Genomic DNA, 17,130 nt, shown 5'->3' on the forward strand with positions numbered 1-17,130 from the left:
CTTCTGCCCTCCTCATCAGAAGCTGGCTCTGTCAGCTTGCCTGTGGCAATGACTGCAAGGCAGGAGTGTGGCTCACGGTTTCCACCCATGGTCCCTTGGCCTAGATGCTGTGCACCTCTGGTGCCGCCGTGCATCGTGGCGCAAGGGCTTGTTCACCTCGAGGCAGCCAGGAAGCAGGACGACCCATGTCCCCTTCACAGGCTGCCACAGTCACCCCGCTTTCTTCCACCAGACCCCCGCAGTGCCGTGGGCTGGGACCCAGACTGAACACTGAGAGCCGTAATCATCTCCGTGTCCACTAGGGGAGCAGCGGCTGGATAAGAACTCAGATACCACCGGGCGCTGCAGGAGCTGTGAGCCATTCGCCAATGGAGATTTCATTGTCCACCTAGAAAATGTCAAAGACCTGCATGAAAACACAGTAATCCATGGAGTAGGATTAGGATTCCTATCTAAAAGTCAGGGTCATTTGTGTTTGTAGCCCTGTGCGGCTCAAATGTAATGGATGTGCTCTCTGTGAACGCTGGAAACATTTCATATGTGTGCACATAGTGGTTTATTGCTTTTTGTTTTTCTGAAAAGGCATTCAAGGGCCAGGGATTTAGCTCAGTGGTTCCGGCTCCTGCCTCGCAAGCACAAGGTCCCAAGTTCGATCCCTGGTACTAACAAAACAAAACAAATAAATATGAAAAGGCATTCAAGACACAATCATGTAACCCCCTCAGTATGAGAGTAGAGGGAAGTTTGAGTTTTACTTCATTTTTTCTTAAACATCTCCGGATTTTAATATTAGGAAGTACTCCATTATGATTAGCAAACAGAAAGAAAGGCAGAGAGAAGGGCGCCAGTGAAAATCTCTCCCATTCCTTGGGATTTTCTTGGTTTTTTCTCCAGATTTTCTGGAGGAAGGTGCAAACACGACTGCCTTTCCTCAAAGCAGAGATGGGAGTGAGCTGGCCCTGAGGGAACCACCCCTTGGCGAGCAGCTCCTGTTGCAGGGTGAGCCAGCCCTTGGCTGTCGTCTTTGGACTGGAGGGGAAGCCAGCATGGACCCCATTTCACCTGAGTCTGGAAGGCTCTGGGCACAGCAGCACCTGCTGGTGAGCATTCAGGCCACAAAGCATGAGTCACAGCCTGTGCCCTGCTGCCGTGACACAATGGAGAAACCGCTGTGCTTTTTGGAGTTTCTTGGGCCATTTGGGTGATTGGGTGCTACAATAGCTTTCTCATCACTGAGACATGGTACCCAACCCCACAGCGTAAAAGAGGAGAGGTTTAATTTGGTTCATGGTTTCAGGGGATTCAGTCCATGGATAGCTGACTCCAAGGTAAGACCATCATGGCTGAAGGGCATGGAGGAGCAAAGCTTTAGTTCATGGTGGCTGGGAAGTGGAGCAGAGGAAGAGCTCCAGAGAGGAAGGGGCCAGAGAGCAGATATAGTCCCCCAGGTCAGGTGACCCACCCAGACACACCCAGGAATGTGCTAATCCCCTACGTGGGTGGGTCCCCAGCCAATCAAGTTGAAACTGTCTGCTTTAGTCATCATGAGGGTAGGATCCCAGGCTGTATCACCAGGCTGCCTGTACCCTGGCCATGGTGGGCTCGACAGCAGCCAACCTTCCTGTGCCTCCAAGTCTTCCTCTGTGAAATGGGAGCCCAGCCTGGCTGGGGAGGTGGGGCTGTGGCCAGCACAGAAGGACATTGGCCGTGTTAGATACTCCAGCTTCCAGTACCAAGAGGGATGGGGGTGCGCGTGTCAGCTGTGGACGGTCCCCAGTTTCTGATGCTTCAACCTCACGACATGTTGGCCTACATTCATGAGAGAGGGGTGCACATTCAGTAGCAACTGTGCTTTGAATTTTGAATTTGGGCCCTTTCCTAGGCTGGTGCCAGGCTGTCTGATGCTGTCTTGTGACCCTGGGCAGTGGCAGTGAGCTGTGCCTCCCCACCGCCCTCCAATTGTGAGGGAAGCCACTGGTTTGCTCCAGCAGATGCTGTTTTGAAGGGTGATGGTTGGTAGGGTAGGTATAGTCCGTCATATTCCCCGTGTGGGTGGCGTTTTCTACCTGTGAAGAGTTTAGTGGGATTGAACACCACAGGAAGTTGAGGGGTCTCTGTATTGCATTTGTGATGAGAGATAAATTAAAAATATAATTCTGTATGCTAGATTTCAGTGCATAGCTCATCCTTTCAGCACAATACCAAACCTTGCTGCTTACACATGCGTTATAAAAATTTCACAGATTTCATTCATCTGTAAGAGGAAATTGACATCTTCCTACCACGTTGATCACAGCTGGCTTTTTGTAAGCTTAGAAATATTGAAAGCCATATTTTTCCCACATTCTAATGGTTTTTCTGTTGGGTAGATTGTGTTTGCAGGCAGATGTTTTTCTAGAATTGGGGGCTTGGGGGTCTCCATATTGCTGTTGCCTAAAATTTTCCTCTTTGCTCTGATGTCTGGGAAGTTTCACCAGGCTCCTGGGCCTGCGTGGAGGGAACCATTTCGAAAGCAGTCTCTGGAGGTTTCTGTCCCACATCGCAGGAGGTCACAGCTTGGTTACCAGTAATTGTTATGGAAAGTGTGGGCTCAGAGAAGAGAATCACGCGATATTTAAACTTCTGTGTCTGATTTATTTCACTTGCTGTGTAGTCTCAAGGTACACCCAGCTGTTCCCCTTCTAGGTATCTTCTCAAAAGAGTTAAAGCCATTTTACTACAGTGATCCATGCAGACCCAAGTTCATAGCAGCACAACTCATAATAGCTAAGTCTTGGAAGCAGCCTGTCCACCAACACATGAGCCAATAAAGAAAGTGTGGAGTTAAATACATACAATGGAGTACTACTCTGCCATAAAGAAAGATAAACTTGAGTCATCTATAGGAAAATGGGTGCACATCAAGACCATAATGTTAAGTGAAGATGCATAAGCTTAAATATCACATGGTTTCTCTTATTTGAGAAGCCCAAGGTATAAATAAAGAGCAGAATAAAAAATAGATATAGGAAGTAGGGAGATCTTTTTCAAAGGGGAGGGAAAGGAGATGGGAAAAAAATAATTGAAGAAAAAAATTGAAATAGAGCTTTCGCAAATGAGATGGGGGCCAAGAGTTGGAAGGAACAGAGAGGAATGGGAAGGGTAGGGGATGAAGAAAGAATTAAGATGTGTTACACACATGTACCAACTCTCCCGGTAAATGCCATCAGTATGTACTGCAAACATGCACTAACAAGAAAATAAAGATAAAGAGCAGGTGAAGGAGGAGTGGTAGGGAACAGGGGCAGACTGGAGATAGGAAGGGGACCAGGGGACAGGGGTGGAGGTGGCTGGGACGTGCATGTATGTAGACAGCTCTGAGGAAGAAATCGGAGGCTCCAGGGCCTGTGAACTGTTTCCATCCATTGCCTAAGCCACGCCGTTGACAGCCATTCCTTTGAACCACTCTTCAGAGAACCGTGTAAGCCAGAAAGACGGGAGTAACTTTCCTTCTAGCTCTTTTGCACCTTTGAGAATCGGTTTCCCTTTCAGTGTAATTCAAACTGTCAAGCAAAGCTGGAGAAGTGAGTGAGTGGGAAAGAAGTAGGTGGAGGAAGTGTGAAAGCCCTGACCCTGTCGTCCTACCTTTAGGACAAAGTGGAGCCCATCCCTCCTGGTCCCGGAGACCTGGCCTGGCCCGGCTTCCCTGCCCGGTCTGAGCGCCTCACCAGCCACTCAGGTAAGGAGCCAGGGAGTACGAACGTGGCTGCGAGACAGGGCTGAGACCCTGAATTCCTCGGTGTTGGGGGTGGGTTTCAAGGTCACCCACAGGTACCGGAATCGGGATGCCCCAGTCCTGGGGTGCGTAGACCCTGCATACTTGACGGCCTTGCTGGAGGGCTGGTAGTCCCTGGGACAACGGAAAGGTATGAACACGGAGAATAAGGTCGAGGAAAACATGTACCTGGTCAGCACAGATGTGGGGGGATGTTCAGGACAGAGCGGGGCTTTTCAAATATTTTGGGTTCATGGTTGGCTGAGGCCATGAATATGGAGGCCAGGACACAGAGGAAAAACTGTGCGTTCTAGAAAGTTGTTCTGGATGCTCACAGACTCAAGTAAAATAGATATCTGTATTTCCTCTCAAGGAGCAGACTTCAGAGAGCCGAACCTCCAAGTCTGTTATGTGTGAGTCATCTAGGATCCAGGGTAAAGGTGACCCGAGCCGGCTGTGGCGTCCCACACACCAGTCACCCCACACTCTGGGAGGCTGAGGCAGGAGGATGGTGACCTTGAGCTGAGCCTGGGCCAGTGCGCTATCCTCTTCCCAGTGGACACTGCTTTCACAGGAAAAGCCAGAGAGCGGCTGAGCTGGAAACCGAGCAGGCCCAGGGCTCTGAGGCACTTTCAGGGCGCAGCGGGCAGGGTCCCTTCACGTGTGGCGGCGGGCACAGCCCACCTCCCTCCTGGCTCACACACAGCCCGGCGCCTGTCAGGAGTGGCCCGGGTGTCCCTTGAGACCTGTGTCTGGGCCAATGTGGAGCGTGGTGTGCGGGAGCCTGTGGGGCTGAGGTCCCTCCCTCACCATCCCTTTCCCGAGCACTGCGCTCCCTCCTCCTGGTGGCTCAGGCGCATGCACACGCAGGAGTATTCCAACAGGATGGGGGCCCCTGCCCAAATTGGCCCAGAGTAGGTGCTGTCCTTCCTGGCTGCTGCGATCCCGGGTGTGGACAGAGGCCTTAGGTTTGGCCCTGTGTTTGAATCCGGGCTTCTGGGTCCTTGCAGGAGACCTGGTGTTTAGAATAAAAGAGTAGCTGTGACTTTCCTTGACCTGTTACTTCTGTCTGCTAAAGAGGATTTATTGCTCTTGTTTTATTACCTCATTCCTAACATAAGCTGCTTATTTTTGTGTGACAGTTGCTAAAAATGCTTCACACGTTTCTTAGCAGCAGCCTACAGGATGGGAAGCATTTTACGTTGAAAGTGAGTGGGTTGGTAAGAGCTGGAAGTGCTCTGAATAGTTTCTAAGAAATATTTCCTCACTGGGGTAAAAATATGTAAAACAAGATTTACCACTGTAAGCACTTCTGTGTGTAGAGTTTGGAGGCAGGAACAGCATTCGCGGTATTATGCAGCATCCCGTTATCTTGAAAACTCTCCTAGCAGCCCAAACAGAGCCTCTGTACCCACTGAGCAGTCCTCCCCAGTCCTGGGTGACTCTGAATGTGCTTCCTGTCTCTGGTAGTTTGCCGACTCCAGGGAGCTCAGGGGGCAAATCACACAGCGTCTGTCACCTTCTCGTCACTGGGACACAGTAACGGACACTAAAACTTCAAAGGGGAGAGCTGTCTTTTGACTTAAGGTTTCAGGCCATGGTTGGCTGCTTCAAGGCAGGAACAGCATGCAGCATGGCGGCAGGGCTGGGCATGGGTGGGGGGGCAGAGCTTGAGGCAGCCTGGAAGCAGGGAGAGAAGGGAGGAGCCAGGGACAAGAATACACCCTCTGAGTCAGACCCCAGTGGCCGCCTCCAACCAGGCCTGTCCTGCTAACAGCATGGGTAGCTATAGCACCCCATGATCTAGTCAGTTTCCAAAAGCCCCTCCTCTGACTACAGGAGCCTTTTGGGGACCCTCCAGATCTAAACCGTAACATATGGCTGGGAGGTTTAATAACTGGCTCAGAAGCCTGGAGAGTTCACTTGGTGATAGGATGGGGATCAAAGCCAAGTGCATCCAGCTCCAGGATTTGAGATTACTTGGGAGGACCACCAAATGCATGCCTGCAGATAAACATCGAACGAGACAAGTGCCTTTTTATATATTGTGTTTTCTCCTTTCTCCTGGGATCGTACCTGTGTGTGTGTGCGCGTGCACATGTGTTTGTGGTGCTGGGACTTGAACTCAGGACCTTCACACTGAACTACATCCCCAGCCCTTTTTACTTCTTGTCTCGAGATTCAGGCTTGCTGAGTTACCCAGGCTGGCTGCCAACTTAAGACCCTTCTGCCAGAGTATTGGAATGCTAGGCACATCCCACCACACCCGGCGAGATCGTCCATTTCTTGAGGACACTCGCCCTCAAGTCTCAGTCTGCCTCTGCCCTGCACGTGGGATGTCTGTTATTTGTAGCCAGGAAGGATGAAGCCAGCAAATGAGGCTCTTCCTTTGCTGCTGTGCTGTTCACGTGAGGGGCAAGGTCATCAAGAGGAGGGGAGACAGTGGGCTCTTCTGTGGTCCTGCTTTGGAACGGGCATGCAGTGTTCTTCTGCTGGCAGCTCATCTAGCTCACCTGCTGCGAGTCCAGGTGTGTGCCCCTGGCTTACAGTCCTTTCCTCACAAGATAACTGATGCCCACACTCTTCCTGTCTTGTGGGGTGTGAAGTGAGCTCGTGCCTCAGCAGTGGCATCTGCACACATCAGTTATGATCTTCAGCGTCCTCAGGTAGCACCAAGCCAGTGCAGTCCATTAGATTTGTCATGGTTTCTTTTTTCTCCATTTTTTATTGGTTTTTCACTGCAAAAGAAATACATTCATTCTGAGGGCATTGGTATATAGACATATTGCATCTTGGTCCTTTTTATTTTCTCTGCCCTTTCCTTCTTTTCCATCTTCCCCATCCCTAGACCCCTTCCCTTCCTTTCAGAGAGCCAACTCTTTGATTCTTGATCCTTTGGAGTGTTTTTTAGTCCCGGTTTCATTAATTTCTGCTTTGATCTTGATAATTTCTTTCCATTATTTTCAGATTTGGATTGTTCTTGACCTTCTGGCACCTTGGGATGCATAATTATGTTGTTTGTTTGGAATTGCTCAATGTTTTCTATGTGTGCATTCACAAGTATAACGTTCTCTCTTAGAACTGTTTCCTTATGTCCTATAGGTTTTGGTATGTTGTGCTTCTATTTTCATTTGATTTTAGGATCTGTATAAATCCATCCCTGATTTCCTCTGTGACCCATTGATTATTCAGCACTTTAGTCTCCATGTGCTTGCATAGTTCCTGTGGCATCTTTTGCTGTTCATTTCTAGCTACATTTTACTGTAATTGTATAGTATGCAGGGGATCCTTTCAGGTTTTTTTGTACTTATGTAATATGCTTTATGACCTGTCTTAGTTATTTTTCTCATTACTGAGAAAAAATACCCAACACCTAAAGTTAAAGGAGGAAAGGTTTATTTTGGCTCACAGTTTCAATCTGTAATTGATTTGCTCCAAGGCAGGGTGGCATGGCAGAGGGGCATCACAGAGGAGAAGAAACAGTTCATGGGGTAGAAGACAGAAGGCAGAAGGCAGCAAAAACAGCAAGCAGCAAGCAAGGGCAGCAGCCCTCTTTAGGTCCCTTATAGTCTACCTAGGCCATACACACTTAGGGCGGGTAGCATTCACTCACAAGGTGGGCCTTCCCATTATCCACACCCAGAACTGTGCCAGACCAGTCAGTGGACTAATTTAGTAATCACACAACCTTAACCTCAGCATCACACACTCTAGATCCCGCTACCTCTGAAAAGCACCACCTATGACTGGATGAGGCTTTGGGTGGACATCTAGACACAAGCCATGACATGACCTAAGATGGTCTGTTTTGTAGAAAGTCCTATATGTTGTTGAGGAAATGTGTATGCTTTCTTGTGTTTCTGTCGTTTTCACACTGTGAGTTAAAGATCAATAAGAGTAGAGAAATTGTCACTATTGTGGAGATCTCCTTAGTTAGCTTCTGGCTTTCTAACTCCTTGGGTTTCCATTTTGGTGTTTATACCCGTCTTCAACCTACTTACTGTAATATTTGAGGTTCTTCTTAGAGTCCAAACTTCTTCTAGGGGCTTAATTCCTAACATCACTCAGAGAGGAGAAAATAAACTGTAATGATGTTGAAGATATGAAGACAAAACAGATATTGGCATATAGTAAAAACCAATTAAAATCAACAGTTGTGCCATGATTCACAATAGAAAAGAAATCAGCAATAATAATATTGTCCAAGACTACCCAGTTATTGACACACCATCCAGTAATAGCTACATCTACACTAGCCTTAAGAGATGTGCAGTGGTAATTTAGGCGCAAAGACAAACCAAATATCAGCATATATTAAATATCTAATAAAAACAACTCTACCACCATGAACAATAGAAAAGAATTCAGCAATAATAGTATAGAATCAACTTAAGTAGCTAGAAATTAATAAAGCTTAATAGTGATAATAGTAAAAATGGAGGGGTTGGGGAAAGGGGAAATGAAAGAAGTAAAATTTGAAAAAGAAAAGGAAGATGAGAGAAAAGTGAGTTAAAAATCCAATTAAAGAGTAAAAGTTAATAGAATTAGGGAAAAATAACAAAGAAAAAGAAAAAATAGAAACAAAGAGCAAGGGATTTTTTAAAAAAATGACAAAATAAAACAAACCAAAAAATCCCAAAGTCAAAAATAGAAATGATTCCAAAGTATTCTGCTGTGTGTTTGGGTGCATGGTCTCCCCAGGGCCTGTGCTTGGAATCCACCAGATATGGGTGACGATAGTGAGCCACAGGTAGGGCCCATTTGGTTCCCATGCCCACTTTCTGCTGTGTGGATGCTGAGTCTTGCCCCACCCTTCCCACTGGGTGTGGTTGGTCAGTGGTGGGTATCTGCCTTAGGCCTGTGCTCACTCCAGTGACTCTCAGTATTTGTGCCCTTCTATGTGCCCCGGATCACTGCTGTCTCTCCTTATAGCCTGTTGGTTCATGAGGCACCCTCTTTGCTCTGGTAGCCCCTCTGTTCGTACACCCCAGGAAGTGGCAGCTGTCCAAGCCAAGGTGTATCCCTGATCACATTGGCAGATGGAAGCAGCAAATAACACTTCTAGCTCTGTTCTGGGAGTGGCAGTGAGAGGGGCCAAGAAGTCCACTGGACTTAATGTCTGTACTTTCAGGCCCAGATTCCTCAGAAAACCCCATGTGACCAGCCTGGCTTCTCAGCACAGAGGGTGGGACCACTGTGTCCTTCCTGGACTGAACTTGCCACTGCCTCAACTTCGGGGATCTGCCCCAGCCTGCCCCTTCTCTGTGACTGTTTCTTGTGACCATCTCCCACCCAGTCATTGTGGTAGGGTGACCCAGAGGCCCTGAAGTGAAGTTGTTCTGTGAATTCTGATTCCCAGAGTAGCTATCTCAAAATAGCTAACCCCTTGCCAAAATGGCCTCTGATAATACCACTCCCCAGTATGACTGATGCTGCAGTGGAATTCTCCAGCTCCAGCCTCCCATGTGGAAGGAGTCACTATGGTAAAGCCCCACACTGCATTTGTAACTTACAATACTGTAGGCTGTTCTTGGGGTCCGTGCTGCCAGTCCATTGTTTCTCCCTGGGGCTGCCCACCCTCTCTGGACCCTGACCTTGTGTTTCTGGGAACAGGACCTCTCCAGAAGCCAGGGTTAGTTTTCCAGCCTGCTTCATTCTTTCCTGTGCTGGCTTCAGTTTCTCTGTATAGTTTCTAATTTTCTTGTCAGCTTTTTCTTGGTTCCCGGAGCTTTGCTTTTTTCCAACTGTTATTTTTTGATGTCTCAATTTCAGGTCTCAGAGAGGATGTATTTTGCTGCCCGTCTTTACTCTGCCATTTTGAATCTCTTGTCTTAATTTCTTTCCTCCATTTTCTTCAGCATTTGGGTGACTCTTCTGTTATATAGATTCTTAAACTAATACGGCCTTGTGCTTCCTACATTACCCCACCGTATCCACCTAATTGTCCTATGAGGTAAGCATTATTACCCCCAACTGTACAGGGAGGAGACATCTGAGACCAGAGGTGGAGTTGCACAGCCCCACCCGCCATTAGTGGCAGAGCTGAGATTCAAACCCAGGCTGGCAGCCGCCAGCCTTGAGCCTTGTGTCCCTCTGCTGTCCTGCTTTGGGATCACCCTCTCCTCATTAGGATCCACGATATTGCTGTTCCTTTTTGACTCTTGAGGGTATTCCATGGCTCAAACTGAGATTCCAAGTGAGTGTGTGAGTGAATCTTTTTGGCCTTAAATCAGCCATGTGGATCGTAGATCGCAGTCCTCCAGCCCCTTCGCATCCCTTGCACTGTGCGTACTCCTTACTCTCCAGTGTGAAGGTCATGTGTCTTAATAAGGGGACAAGAACAAAACAGGCATTGAGGAGCACACATTCTGTCTTCGCCCAGCACCGGGCAAGCGGTAGCCCCCTTTTCCCGTCTTATTTGGAGCAGAATTGAAGCAGCCGTTGTAGTCCTTTGTCATTTCTCGTCTCAGCTATTCTGGCCTGGCCTTCCTGGTGCTCTGACAGCTCACGCACTCTTTTGTCTGGTCCCTTTGAGCAGATAATTGGACTCCATTAATGTTTCTTGTTTCCTTTGGCCATCAGGATGCTCAAGGCTCAATAGCAGGCTTTATCCCCACTGCTCCCTCTGTCCTCCTGGTGGGCTTGCTTTTCATCTGCTTGCTCCCTCTGTCATTTCCCTGTGACATCCGTCCCTTCATCTGTCCGTCCATCCATCCATCCGTTCATTCATTAAACAAGTGTCTGTCGCTTGTACAGCATCGTGCCCTGTGTCATTTCTAACTCCATGATTACATCCCATGTAGGCCATTCATCTGAGGAAGTGTGAATTCTTTTTATATGGCGCAGGGTTCAACTTAGAAATAAATAATGCTTCCACTACAAGTCAGTGATGGAAAAATATCTTTAACTTTCCCATTGGTAGGGAAGGAATCTCTTTTCCCCTAACATGCAATATTATTACCATTTTCCACTGTAGTATACTGTATATAAATTAATCCTCAAGCAAGAACTACAGGTAGCAAGTATGAAACAGTGTCTAAAAATTCCAGTAAACCAAAAGCTTTTTTAAAAATGTTGGGATGAGTGGCTTTTCTTAGATAATGTTAAACTGTCCTCAAAGTGAGACCTGAGCACAGACCCTTTCTGGGCCGGCTGGAGAGTTCCTGCCTCTCGGATGCACACGGAGCCCACCCAGTGCAGACGGGGCTGTGGTGCCTGTGTGCAGGGAGCCCTGGCCCCGGCAGCAGACCTGCGTGTTTGGGGTTGATCCTCTCCTGAAATCTGCCAGTGCTGGGCCCAGGGCCTGCGGGTGGCCTGGTCCTCTGCCAGCTGCCTTGGACCTTTCGGGGAAGTCACCAGCCCCATTCTACCCTGGATTCCGTTCTCACCAAGCCTCGGTAACAGTCCCGATGAAAGCAAGTCAGCACACGGGTCCTCGGCCCTCCTGCCTTCATGTTCAAGGATGTCCAACAGGTGTGGTGGCGCACACCTGTAATGCCAGCCCTCTGGAGGCTGAGGCAGGAGAATCCTGATTTGGGGGCCAGCCTAAGCTGAGTCTCCGCCCCTGCTGCCCCTCCTGCACCCATACCCTGCCTCCCATCAGGACCCGCGCTTCCTCTCAGTGTCCCCTTGTGGCTTTCCATCTCCCTCCCCCATGACCATGTGTGGCTCTGTTTTCTAACTGACCTCTTACAAATCTGCCTTTACAACTTGTTTCTAGCTTTCTTGAGTCCAGGGATCGTGTTTTTATTTTTTAAATCTTTGTTTTCTAAGATGGAAAGAGTCTTGGGTTTGCTGCTAAGCCTGGGTAGGACTCACAGCTCCGCCGACAGCGGAGTGAACTTCGGGGCCTGGTTTCCCAGTCTGGGGGGGGGGGGGGATGCGCACACTGAGCTCAAGGCTGTGTCGGAAGACAGAGCCGCATCCCAGGAACACTGGGTCTGGCCACCGTCCGAACGGCTCCTCTCCGCCAGTGTCCCTGTCCCAGTCCCCTCTTCTGCCAGCATGCCCTGCGTGGGGCAGATCAGGCCAGCCAGACCAGGGACCACGGTAATGAGCCCTGCTTCGCTGCATGCTGCTGTGCCTGTGGGATGGTCGTGCGCTCTTCCTTTTTGGAATTCAGCAGTTTGGCATTTATGCACCCAGTGGCCTCACCTGGGGGCACCAGGACCAGAGGTCCATCAGGCTCCAGAGAGCTCAGCTACTTTGCCGGCTGCTGGGAGAGTGCAGCTATGGATAGAGGCTGGCGAGGCCCCACTTATCCTGCAGCATTTATCAGGTGCCTGCTGTACACCAGGCACGTCGTTGGACAGTGAGTGAAGGTGAAGGAACCTGCGGGTGCAGCCTTCTAAGAAGCAGCATCTTTAGTGACACAGACCAGTAAATGGAAAATCAAACTTCAAGTTTGGTGAGAACAAAACTGAATACAGTCTTTAACACGTGAGGAAGAGACAGGGTGTCCACCTTGGACTTCAGTGGCATTCTCCACATCTCAGAGGCTGAGGACTCTGTGCCTCAGTTTCTCTACCTGAAATCTGGAAGAGTTCCTGCTGGGCTGCTGTAGTAGGAAGACGAGAAATGGCTTGGGAAGAAGCTTGAGCCGTTGCAGCTAACACAGGGCGTGGCATCTTCAGGATCTGAAAAGTGATAGCTCTGTGCATTGGCATCATCAATAACCGGGTCATTACATGGAGAAAAACCTGTACCGCACGTATTCCCCTCTGAGTCCACCCTGGGCCATCTGCCCCAAGCCGACTCCATGGGAACCCCTATTCTGAGGGCTCCTCCCCTTCTGCTGGGGTGGTAGTCAGAGAATTGCCACTTACATTGTGTTTTTATTTCTCACAATTGAAATATCATTAGCATGAGCGTAGCAAGCATTCAGCTAGGAATGGTCTTAGTCCCTCTGCACTGCTGTGACAAAATACTACAGGTGGATAACAGCACTAACCCGTCACATGTAGAGCCAGATGTCCAAGAACAAGGCCCACAGGGGCAGTGCTGGGCAAAGATCCGCTTCCTCAGAAACGCCTTCTGCTGGGCGTTCAGGGCAGGGGTGAGAGCGCCCAGGGTCCCCCTATAGGGCTCTCATCTCTGCGTGGCCCCGCCCTCCTGGCCCCATCCTCATGAGTGCCCCCTCTTTACACTCCCTTTGGAAGTGATGTTTCAGCACATGGCTTCCAGGGCCACTGATGTCTGACCCCAGTGGGAACTGTTTATTCCCTGAGCCAGCTCCGTAGATGGACAGACCATCCTTCCCAAACCTGTTCTCATGCACGGAGGCCCAGGCGGCCGGCTAGCAGGCAGGTGGGGAGGGACAGCGCTAGGTACCCCAAGCATCCTGGCCTGGTCCCACTGCTGTCCCATCTGCTCTTGTGTCCCAGGCCCTGTGCTGTTTCCTGGAATCACCAGGTGGGGAGTTCAGGGTGATTGCCTCCAGGTGCCTCAGAGGTTTGGCTCTGCTGAGAGTGGCCAGTGTGCTCCTTGACGGCTTCCCATAAACAGAGCTGTCATTTTAAATCTCTGCCCTCGGCCAGGCGGGCAGCATAACCATGCTGGAAGAATCTCTGGCCTCCAGGGTGCACATTCAGCCTGGGAGCTTCTTTCACTCTGCCAGGGGCCACCTCATCCAAGGACACAAACCACGCCCCTTTCCTCCCCTCCCACTTCCCCCGAGCCCTGGAGTCCTGGGTTCCTCCCTGCAGCTCCTGCGATCCCTTTCCTTTCCCTCAGGAATCTAGTCTTTCATTCCTACAGGATTCAGCCTCCCCACCCTTCTCTGTTCGTTGTTACCTAACCAGGCAGGTTTTAACTCTTCATAGAAGGAATTATTTTTTGAAAGGTGGTGAAATAAGTTTCATGCTCTTCCTTGCTCCATTCTGTTTAGCACTGTGATCCTTTTCCAGAGCTTAAGGCTCATCCCATCTCACTGGCAGGAATTAAATTTACATGTAAATATTGCAGTGGAATAAATCAGACACAGAAGGTTCAGTGTCACATGGCTTCTCTTATATGAGTAACCCAAAGTGTACATAATTTAAAGAGAGCAAAAAAGATAACAGAAAAAGGGGAAATAGACCATGGAGAGCAGAAGGATTCCAGGGGGTCAGGAGGTGGGAAGGGGAAGTGAAAATATCAGTGTGCAGTGTGTGAGTGCCAGTGCCCACCAAGTAGCACTTACTGTTTCCTGAACATTCACCAATAAAGCAGTTTTAAATGTACGTATGTATGGGGTTCCGTGTGATGTTTATCATCTATTTGTGGTGTGAACATTTGAAAACACGGTGTGCCTTATGAATGTGCATGTCATCTTTGCCCAGGGGCCCTGCCTGGTGATCTTGTCTGCATCGGTCTGATTTTACTCCGTGTGCTGGCGAGGTAAGCGGGCAGGAAGTCTTCTGTTTTGTTAACATCTGTCTCTCAGCACCTGAAATGACACGGGATATGTAGTCTGTGCTCAGTAAATATTTGCTGGATGGATGGAGAAAAATGTTGGTTAAATGGATGGATTTTAAATGTATGGAGTTAAGCACGTGGAATCTTAGAGTGGTGATGCTGAATGCAATGATAAAGATTCCAAGGCGTCTCATTTCCCTTTAAAACAGACTTTTTGAGAGCCTGGTGCCAGTATGTGGCAGACTTCTGGACCCTAGCCTGAATTTTCCCTTTTCAGTGCCAGTACTCTTGGAATCACATTTTTAGTTTTGATGGAAAGTGAGAGCCTTCCAGAATGATAAGTTGTTTGTTTAGTTTTCTGTACCCAGCATCCTGCTTGATTTATGGTGTAACAGAAGAATTAGCGATTGAAATCAGAAGGTAGGAAAGAAGCAGGTTGAATTGCTCAAGAAGACTCGAGATTATCTTTCATTCCGCCTCATGGAATGATATTTTCAGGTTAGGTTTCTCTCTTCTCCTCACCCCCAGCATCTTCTAAAATTACAAGTAGAAAATAGTGTCACTGAATCTGTGCCTTTAAAATGTAATTTGCATTGCAGGTCCTGGCTTCCAACACTGGCAGGCTCAGCCTTTATGGTAGTGGAAAGTTCTCTCCTGTGGAGTGTGGTGCAGGGTCCACACAGACTTAGGGACCAGGAGAGACTGAAGTCATGCCCAGTGTTCCTTGCGACAGTGTGGCAGGATGAGATCGAGAGCGGATACTTTGTATACCTCACGAGCCACACTTGCTGAACATTGGATACCTGGTCTTGTGGAGTAGTGGAATAAAAGGAATTACTTTCCTTATTTTTTAATAGAATTTTTTAATAGCTGCCTAAAACATAGATTAAAAAAAAACTTACGGAGATCAGTGTGATGAATCATTATCTGTTGTTTTTGTTTTTCTTTTCTGGTGGCATTGCAGAGGTAGAGTTATCTAGCCACTGGGCTGTCTGCATTTGATTCTGAAATCTGCCCTAGACACTAGCCTGTGCCCCTGGCTGCCCCTGGGGAAGCAGCTGTTTGCTGTCTGTAAGAACAGTTAGACTTTCTGCACTTATGCAAATTCTATTTCTTGACCCTCCACAGGCAGTAAAGCTTTGCACAAAAAGGATACAGACTCATATTACAGATTCTTACTTTCGTTAGGGAGAGGAATTTGTGTTCCTGCAGCTTAGTCAAGAGATAGAGCGCCTTGTCCTGGACCTTGAAGAAGCATCACCTGGAGAAACCCGGTGAGCCAGACCGTGTCACACTGAGCCTCATCAGCCTTGGAGTTTGCTGAGTCTTACTTTGCCTCCCACCAGGTCCTTGCCCACAGCTGAGGTCAAACACCTACCTCTTCTCTAGAAGTGCCTCTTGCCGTTGTTCCACAGCTAAGCCCAGAGTCGCCACTGTTCACCCAAGGCACATTGCAGCCCGACTTGTTGACTCAAGCCCTGCTCTAGCTGCCCTGAGTGACAGCCATGTCTGGGTTTTCTCAGCTCTGGTCATGGAGGAAGCCAAGTTTCAGAGGTCCAGGTGAGAAGGAAACAGTGGTGAGAACGTGGTGGCCCCATGCTGGCCATGAGCTTGCTGTGAGGGGCGCCCCCTGTAGGGCTGGGGTCAGCAGACGGGCTCAAGGGAGACCTTCTGTCCAACAGAAGGGGCAACCTTGGGGCCTTTGTGGGCATTACAGTTTAGATCTCAAGTGTCCCCCAGTCTCGTGTGTGTGGAAGGTGATTGGATCATGGGGCACCATACTCATCAATGGACTCATCTGTGGATGCGTTCATAGCTCAGTGTGCCGTTAGGAGGTAGGCCCTGGATGAAGGCCTAGAAGGCTGCATACTTGTCCCCGGGTCCCCCTTCTCTCTCTGCTTCTTGGCCACCATAATGTGAGCAGCTTTCCCCCACCAGGCCCTTCCACCATGCTTTTCTGTCCTGGAGCCAGCCCACCATTGACTGAAACCACTGGAAACAGAGAGAGGTGAACAAAACACACCTCTCCTCCTTTAAGCTATGGGTGTGTTGTGTCCCAGTGGCAGGAAAATGACTATAAAGTGGGTGGGCAGGAAGTGAACAGTGAAGGTGACATCCAGTGAGCAGGCTTCTGTCCCTGGGGTCTGAGCCACTGGCACTGGGTTCCACTGAGACAGGTTAAGTCAGAGGTTCCGAAAGCACCAAGTGGATTAGTAAGACTAAGACTGCAATTGACCATGCTTGCGGATATTAATAAATCCAATTTTAAACCATTTTATTTTTTAAAATATTTTAATTGTGGTAAAACACACGCAACATAAAACTTAGCATCTTAACCATTTTAAAAGTCACACGGCTCAGTGGCACTAACAGCGGTCACAGGTTGTGCAGCCGTCCCAGCATGCATCCACAGAGCTCCTGTTGCCTTCCCTTCTGAAACTCTCCCCACCCACCTAATGCCAGCTGCACCCTCCCCCTGGCCATACCCAGTCCACTTCCGCCTCTGCAATGTGATGCTAGGGACCTGATGATGCATTTGTGTTTTCACTTGCAGTTATGATGAGACAGTTTGCCTTTTTTTTTTGGTACCGGGGATTGAACTCAGGGCCTTGTGCTTGCGAGGCAGGCATGGTGCTACTGAGCTACATCCCCAGGCCCCATTTGCTTTTGTATTGGCTGAATATCTGAATCTCTTAGAAAAGAATACTCCACCAGTGCAGTGCTCGATTTTCCTACTCTTTTGCCCATACTGTGCATACGGAGGAATAAAAGCAGTCGTCCAGAGCGCACTGAGCAGAGGTGTGTGGATGTGGGCGTGAAGAGGCATTTCTGCAGAACATGAAGCCACCTCTGCATGAGGCTGTCATCAGTTAGGCGTCAGGGGAGTAGCTTGGCCTTCAGTGTTTTCCAGGTCTGCATGCAGAGGGACTTCAGCCTTTGCACCTGTGTCTGACTTTCGCACTGCCTGGGTTTTCTTTGCA

General features: G+C 49.0%; 1 protein-coding gene across 18 annotated transcripts in view; it reads left to right on the top strand.

The window, feature by feature from the left end:
* Positions 1 to 17,130, top strand: part of Grb10 (growth factor receptor bound protein 10) — a 107,876-nt gene that overhangs the window by 45,898 nt on the left and 44,848 nt on the right. For 4 of the 18 annotated variants that reach the window (XM_087196045.1, XM_087196043.1, XM_087196042.1 and 1 more), the window contains 2 exons: positions 233 to 1,100; positions 3,631 to 3,718. The exons of 6 other annotated variants lie outside the window; for them this stretch is intronic. In XM_087196045.1, coding sequence (XP_087052171.1) covers positions 1,047 to 1,100; positions 3,631 to 3,718 — 142 coding nt within the window. In that variant the 5' untranslated portion in view covers positions 233 to 1,046. Of the gene's footprint in view, positions 1 to 232; positions 3,719 to 14,073; positions 15,710 to 17,130 lie in introns of those variants that run through there. 8 more of the 18 variants (XM_087196050.1, XM_021254221.2, XM_004839852.3 and 5 more) reach the window with 6 other exon arrangements.

This window comes from Heterocephalus glaber, unplaced genomic scaffold, assembly GCF_053883595.1.
Source record: "Heterocephalus glaber isolate CG9 unplaced genomic scaffold, H.glaber_assembly_v1.0 deba00001610, whole genome shotgun sequence".
NCBI classification, from domain to species: domain Eukaryota; kingdom Metazoa; phylum Chordata; class Mammalia; order Rodentia; family Bathyergidae; genus Heterocephalus; species Heterocephalus glaber.